This window comes from Herpailurus yagouaroundi, unplaced genomic scaffold (genome assembly GCF_014898765.1).
Source record: "Herpailurus yagouaroundi ecotype Mexico unplaced genomic scaffold, PumYag 100, whole genome shotgun sequence".
Classification (NCBI taxonomy): domain Eukaryota; kingdom Metazoa; phylum Chordata; class Mammalia; order Carnivora; family Felidae; genus Herpailurus; species Herpailurus yagouaroundi.
The window spans coordinates 5,280,189-5,287,549 of record NW_024412391.1 but is presented as its reverse complement, the minus strand read 5'-3'; the positions used below and the strand labels follow the sequence as shown (position 1 = coordinate 5,287,549).

Below are 7,361 nucleotides of genomic sequence, written 5' to 3'. Positions count from 1 at the left end.
ACCAGTTCTGGCAAAGGATCTGCTTTGATGACTGGGGAAGTCCTGAGGTTGACTGTAAGTGCGCCGGGGACACTCGGTTACACGTGATCCCAGCAGGGCGTGTGTGCCATGGCCTCAACTTACTTCTTGATGACATCATGAAGCCGGCCTTTCACCAGAGGATTCCAAGAAGAGCCACAATATTGTGAAACGTGCAGGAGCCATTCAGGGCTGCCGTCTTCAAGGAGAAGCCTGGGGAAAAACACACAAAGAACTAAATCAAGTCGCTGAAGCCGTGTTGCACAACCATTGATCAGAGTGGATTATCTGTTCTCTGGCGATATTTTGAGAAAATGGAAGCAGCCCTTCAAGTAAATGACATACTTGAGACGGAGCCAAACCTCTTTTCCCTGAGGTCTCTGTAAATGTTTATCTTCGCTGTTACTGTCTTTCATCTTTCACAGTAGACCTCTCACTGTGGAGTCTTGAAGTGAGACCATGTCAATTGTGAGTGGCCTTGGGGAGGACCATGGCTCCAGAACCTTTGATATTGGAAGGGGAGACTCCTTTCCCTCTTCCTCTACTTGCACCTCTGCTTCCTTCTACCCTCCTCTCTCTTCCTTCTTTCCCCTTGGCTCTTTTCTTTTTTCTTTAAAAAAAAAACCTTTTTTTAATGTTTATTTATTATTGAGAGACAGAGACAGAACATGAGCATGGGAGGGGCAGAGAGAGGGAGAGACACAGAATCCAAAGCAGGCTCCAGGCTCTGAGCTGTCAGCACAGAGCCCGACACAGGGCTCGAACTCACCGCGAGATCGTGACCTGAACCAAAGCCGGACACGTAACCAACTGAGCCACCCAGGCACCTTCCCTCCCTTGGCTCTTTTCTTTTTCATGTTCCTAAGCATTCTTGCCCCTTTAAAACCCACTTTAGTTGGTTTCTTCTTCATTGCTCCCTGATCTGAACCAGTGTCCCTGTGTGGTTGGTGGTGGAGACAAAATGTAATGTGTGCAACCACCTTGTAAATGGCAAGGTGTTCCAACAGGTTGCTTGTTATTCTATTATTGTCCCCTCCCCACCAAATCCCCACCCAGTGGCTCATTCTGAGCTCCTTTTGTCATCCGGACTCTCGCTTCCCTGCCTCCTGTTGTGTCTGTTCAGGATCTGCTCTCCCAGTCTCCCTCCTCTTCCTCTTCTTCTCACGACTTCCCTTCTTTCCTCATTTCCTCACCGCCTTCTTAGGAAAGAGTTAATTTTGGTTTGCCGAGCACATTGAAGCTAAGGCATTAAAGGCTAACAGATTTGATGCTAACATGTTGGGGAAGGTCACATTTTAACTGGAGACTCCTCAAACTTCAAAATAGAGCCTCCAGTGAAATTTTAGGCAGCATCAACAGTCAGTGGAGGAGAAAATGAGCCTTTTCCTGGTGCTTGTGCGTATGAAGAACTTCTTACTCCACCCATTCAAGAGTTGGGCCTTAATGTAATGTGTACAGGCTACTGAATAAAATACCAAACAGGGACATGAAGGGTCCAGGAAGTTTTGGTTGGGGGAGCCAAACAAGGATTAGAGCATCTTTTAAGGAAAAGTTAGGAAAGAAACAGTATGGTTAAGAAATAAAGTACAAAGTATGAGTATTTTCAATCACCCCTGGAGCCTCTCTTCTGTTAATATCTCCCTGCCTTGGACTCTGGTAAGGAACAGGCAAATACAGGTTAGGCAAACAGACACAGGGAGTCATTGAGCTGGGAGTGATTCGCATGCCAAGAGAGATCACAGGGATCCTCTTTTCAAATCCTGGGGGACTGGAGGTGTTTGCTGGCAGGTAGGCTTTTGCATGAATCCAAGGAGAGAGCTCTCTGGATCCCTGGTCTCAATAGGGTGGCTTGGTCAGAGAAGCCGTTTTTCCCTGTGGATGCGTCCCAGTTTGATCAGAACCTCCTGGAGAGGATGCCCTCACCTGCATTGATCTTCATGGTCGTCTTCTTCCTGGAGTCACTGGCTGCAATGTTGCAGAATGGCTTCGTGGTTACTGTGCTGGGCAGGGAGTGGGTGTGATGCCGGATGCTGCCCGCGAGTGGCATGATTGTGGCCTCCTTGGCCGCCTCCCGGTTCTGCCTGCATGGGTGGCCGTCCTGAACAACCTCTTCACCTTCTTTGATTTTCGTTCCATAATGGACTATTTCAGCATCCTCTGGAACTTCTTCAACACTCTCTCTTCCTGGCTCACCGCCTGGCTTGCTGTCTTCTACTGTGTGAAGACCGCCATCTTCTCCCACCCTGTCTTCTCCTGGCTGAGGTGGAGGATTTCTCAGTCAGTGCCCAGGCTGCTGCTGGGCTCCCTGCTCATGGCTGGTCTGGTGGTCATCTCATCAACCATTGGGACTATATTTCCTGTGCAGGTGACTGCCTCCCAGAATTCCCAAGGAAACAGGACCCTGGCTGATAGACTACAGAGCTATTGGCACTTTTTTCATCCTCATGCAATGCTTATGTGGTTGATCCCATTCCTTCTGTTCTTGGTGTCCACGCTTTTGCTCATGTGCTCCCTGCACCGGCACTTGGGGCAGATGAGGGATCATAGACTGGGTCCATGTGATCCCAGCACCCAGGCTCACATCATGGCCCTGAAGTCACTTGCCTTCTTCCTTGTCTTCTATACATCATATTTTCTGTCCCTGATTGTCATTACTATGAAAATCGCAACCTTCCAGGGTCACTGGCGCTGGGCCTGGGAAGTGGTGACCTACACAGGTATCTGCACTCCAGCATCCTGATGCTAAGCAGCCCCAAGCTGAGAAAGGCCCTGAGGACCAGGCTTTGGAGAGTTCTGGAAAAAGGCGGGTTTATCTCAAGTTATCAGTATCCATAACCACTACCAGTGGACAAGCCTGTAAGTGGCTAGAACCCCCAAAGTTTGGGCACTGTTCTTCTCTCTTTTCATTTCCTTCTTACTTTCCTGTTCCTTCCATGCTGCATTAGCTTTTTTGGTACCCTGTTTTGTTCCTGCACTGCTCCAGGTCCCCAGTTTGGGTCCCAAACCACTGTGGGCTGGGATGGTGGCCTCATTGCCTCACAGACCTCTCGTACCTTCTGTATGAGCAGCCATAACAGATTTTTCCAAGCATCATTTTGGTCTGTACCTCTTTACAGAGACCTGTAATGGTTGTCGGTTATCTCTGTGGTCAACCTGAAGTGTTTTTTAATGGTGGCATAGATTGTCCCACACCATCCCTCCTTATTACTGCTCTGCTGTCAGCTCGGTCTCTCCACTCCAGCCCAGTAATTTGGCCCATCTGGAACTTCCTTCTTTCCTTTGCCATTCTTGGCCATTCCCTTCTTTTGTGCCCTGCTTATGACTGATTCCACCCAGCCTTTTCGATGTGGTCCCATGAAAAGCTGAGGGTGTATATGAGTTTTGTGCCATTCTAGGCCCTGCCCATGATTTTGTGTGTTTGCTAAATGTTGAATTAAAAGGAATTGTCTGATGTGGAAATGCTTTTAGGTTTTGGCCAACTGAAGACAGAGAAGGAAAACAAAATAAATTTGCCGTAGTTCTTAATTTTGATAATCCTGCCTTTTCTCTCTCTTCACCCTGGAGGTGGGTCCTGAATGCCAGTGCCTAGCATGGTAGTCTCCACATTGGGTGTTTGCCTCTCTGAGTTGTGTGCACAATGATCCACTGAATGTGCAGAGAAAAGTGGGGCAACTCTAATTTGCATTTACTTTTATTTCATCGTTTTAGTTCCTGTTTTTTTGTGTGTGTATATTTTATGATATACAGAATGTATTAGTAAAGTAGTACATGCAAGTAATTAAATAAAGGCACATATGCTTGGATGCATGCTCATAAAGTTTTTTTTGGCTGATGGAATTTGCTTTAGAAATGTATGGAGACCAAAAAACTAGAAAAGGGTTGGGTAGGGGCAGTGAAGGCAAGAGCATCAGGGGTGTCTGTCTCTGCCATCCCTTCTACTCATCTGGAAGCATCTGGAAGACTGCCTTTCCCCGTGCAGAGCTCCAGAACTTTACTGAATGTCTTGGGTGGGGAGGGAATGGTGGTGCAACTCCTATGTCCTGTAACATGTTCACAGCCCTTTGAGTTAGGCCAGGTCTCGTGGGCTTATCTCAGGACTTCTTGATTGGTTGATGTTCTTAATCTCCCTCTCCTAGCTTTTAGCTCTGAAGAGAACCCCAAACACTTGGTGGCTCCCATCTTGACCAAAAACACAACCCAGTAGCTCGTCCTGACTTTCGAGGGTTTCTGTGAACTCTTCCCGGCCTGCCTTTTCATCCTGGTAGGCCACCATTCCCTTAGCCATAGTCAGACTTACCAGATTATTCCTGAGACATAACGGTAGCGCTACCTCCTTCACTGACTCGCATCTCCTTTACAACATGCGAGACGGCGTCTTTGTTGTCCCGCAGTGAAGCCTCTGCTGCTGCTGCTGCTGCTACTGCTGCTGAGCTCTTCGAATTCTTGGGGTGGGAATAGGAGGCCGTGTAACATTTCCAACTGCAGCCTGGGAATCCTGGCTGAGAGAGGAATCCCTGTCAGAGAGAGTCCTGAGGTACGTGTTTCCCACGTAGAGAATGTACTCGGGATTCCTGCCCGTACCACCCCCATGATGACACACATAAAGACCAGCTGTGAAAACTTGCAAATTCTCAGATTTGGCTTCCACCTTAGAAGATAAATTTGAATGTGGGAAAATAAATTGCAACGAATGAAACCAAAAAGCACAAACAACAAAAGAATCACCATAAAACACTTTGCATATTTATATACAAACGATTATTTACCCATTTGGATTAACTTAATCTGCAATAAGATGTGGCCAGTTAGTGTTGTGGTTGATGACTGGTACGTGAAAACACTTTGAGGGCAGGTACCTAGTTTACTGTTGTGGCTCCAGTGCCTTTCACAGGGTCCTTATGACATAGGAGATGCCTCATGAATTGTTGTTGAGTGAATTGAAGGTTAGCACACGTCCTTCCCATAGTATAAGCTATCGAAGATGGAGGTGGTGGGTGGGAAGGATGAGATTCCATACTGAGAGGTTTGTGGCTGGCCAGACTCCGGAGCTGTGAACTCAAAGTTTGCCCCATTGCTCCAAGGTCCAATAGGCAATGGCCAAATGTCAGCCAGGGGAATAAGGCTAACGAAGAGAGCAGGTGGGAATTTTATCTCCTGAACATTTGCATCTTCACAGAAGGGCAGGGTGAACAAAATACCTTAGTTCCCCATCTCTCGTTTTTCCGGGAACCTAGTATTCACCATAGCAAGGGCTCTGTGTTGGGAGGAGATTTCCACCTGTGTCTTTGTCCCAGGTGGACTGGAAAGTGGAAAGAGATGTGTTTTCTGCATTCTAGTCTCCCTTTGTAGGGTTCTGTGCATGGAACTGGGAGGACACGGTGCTGGCCAGAAGAGGGGTGCACTATAAAATACTCCCTCAGGCTCATGTTACTTGACCCTGAGCCTTCAATACATACTGCCATATACGACCCCAAACTATTTCTGCTTGCTTGTCTCCCTGTAGACACATTAATCAGCTAAAATTCACCTGGATAAGTAACTACTCCCTTAATTGCTGGGTGTTTTTTGTTTATTTTTGTTTATTTTTTTTTATTTTTTTACTCTTTGAAATCATTCCTATGAAAAATATAATCTTTGCTTATTCTGCCTTCCTCTGGCCAAAGTAGATGGTCCAAGATTTGGTGCTATGACCTCTGCTGCATCCCTGATGCTCTCCTGACCTCTCCTTGGACTACTTGTCCCTCCACAGGATGGATGGAATGACAGGTAGTTATTGTAATAACAGTTGTCATCATCACCCTAATTCTGTCTTGTGCTGGTGCAGATTTATAGTAGAGAGATATATCCACATGTATTTGTGATCCGTATATTTTATAGGTGAAGAAAGAGGGCTTCAAAAATGTTAAATGACTAGACTGAAGAGCCACAGATAGTGATTGTGACAAGACTCAAAATCTGGTCTCTGACTTCAGCTGGGGATGAAGGAGACCAGAGTCAAGAATGTGTTCTAACTGTGGCAGAGATCTCTGGTCTTAGAATCAGCTTGCTCTCTGTCTTTCCTCCATGTAACTATGACCTTAGCTGAGACTCTTAATCTATACTTTGAGGCCTCATTTCTTTCTTGTATAAAATTATTTTTATGTTTTCTTTCACTCTAAAAACAGATTCTAGTCATAGATTCTTGTTCAATCTTGAGTTAGAACAGATGATACTTCTGGCTCCTGGGTGGTTCAGTCGGTTAAGTGTCCAACTTTGGCTCAGGTCACGATCTTGCGGTTTGTGGGTTTGAGCCCCGTGTCAGGCTCTGTGCTGACAGCTCAGAGCGTAGAGCCTGCTTTGGATTCTGTGTCTCCCTCTGTCTCTGCCCCTCCCCCACTCATTCTCTGTCTTTCTCTGTCTCTCAAAAATGAATAAAAACATTAAAAAATTAAAAAAAAAGAACAGATGATACGTGGGGCGCCTGGCTGGCTCAGTTGGAAGAGCGTGCAACTCTTGATCTTGGAGTCATGTGTTTGAGCCCCATGTTGGGTGTAGAGCTTTACTTTAAAAAAAAAACAAAAAAGGGGCGCCTGGGTGGCTTGGTCGGTTAAGCGTCCGACTTCGGCTCAGGTCATGATCTCACGGTCCGTGAGTTTGAGCCCCGCGTCGGGCTCTGTGCTGACAGCTCAGAGCCTGGAGCCTGTTTCAGATTCTGTGTCTCCCTCTCTCTCTGCTCCTCCCCTGTTCATGCTCTGTCTCTTTCTGTCTCAAAAATAAATAAACGTTAAAAAAAATTAAAAAAAAAAACAAAAAAAAGAATAGATGACACTTTTTGCATCTTACAGATGGTGAAATTGAGGCTCAGAGGGGTTAACACCATACTCAGTAACTCATGTTGGGGTGGGGGGGCTTGGACCAGTTCCTGCCTTGGTGCCTTATCCAGGATTCTTTCTGCCACATCCCATTGGTTTCATTGCTATCCTGGTAGGGGTTCTCTCATGAAATGCCACTTTAAAGGTCACATTATAAAATGTCGTAACAAAAAAGTCACCTGCCTGATAGTATATAATTGTCTCCTTTGTTCTTTTTGATGCTGATGTTCACCACAAGTTCTAGGACTTGGACCTCTTTTGGTAGAGGTTTAGCTCATTTTTTGGTCTGTCGGGAGGGTATTCCAAAAGCACCTACTTCATAGGGTCACAGTGGGAACTAGCACGATGGAAAACATTTAGAAAAATGCCTGGAATGAACAGCTAGTTGATGGATGTGAGCTCTGATGGTCATTAGGTGTTAGCTTAGAGAAGTAGAAATTTCTGTGTAAGGGATGCTAAATGCAAGTGCCTGCCTGATGTAGTGTTCATGCC

General features: G+C 46.2%; 1 protein-coding gene across 1 annotated transcript; it reads left to right on the top strand.

The window, feature by feature from the left end:
• The first annotated feature begins 843 nt into the window (after nt 1-843).
• Nucleotides 844-3,544, top strand: LOC121028179 (taste receptor type 2 member 143-like). The gene is given in 3 exon segments (XM_040471715.1): nt 844-2,106; nt 2,109-2,735; nt 2,738-3,544. Coding segments are annotated over 3 exon segments (918 nt in total). The 5' UTR covers nt 844-1,931; the 3' UTR covers nt 2,854-3,544.
• The last annotated feature ends 3,817 nt before the right edge of the window (nt 3,545-7,361 follow it).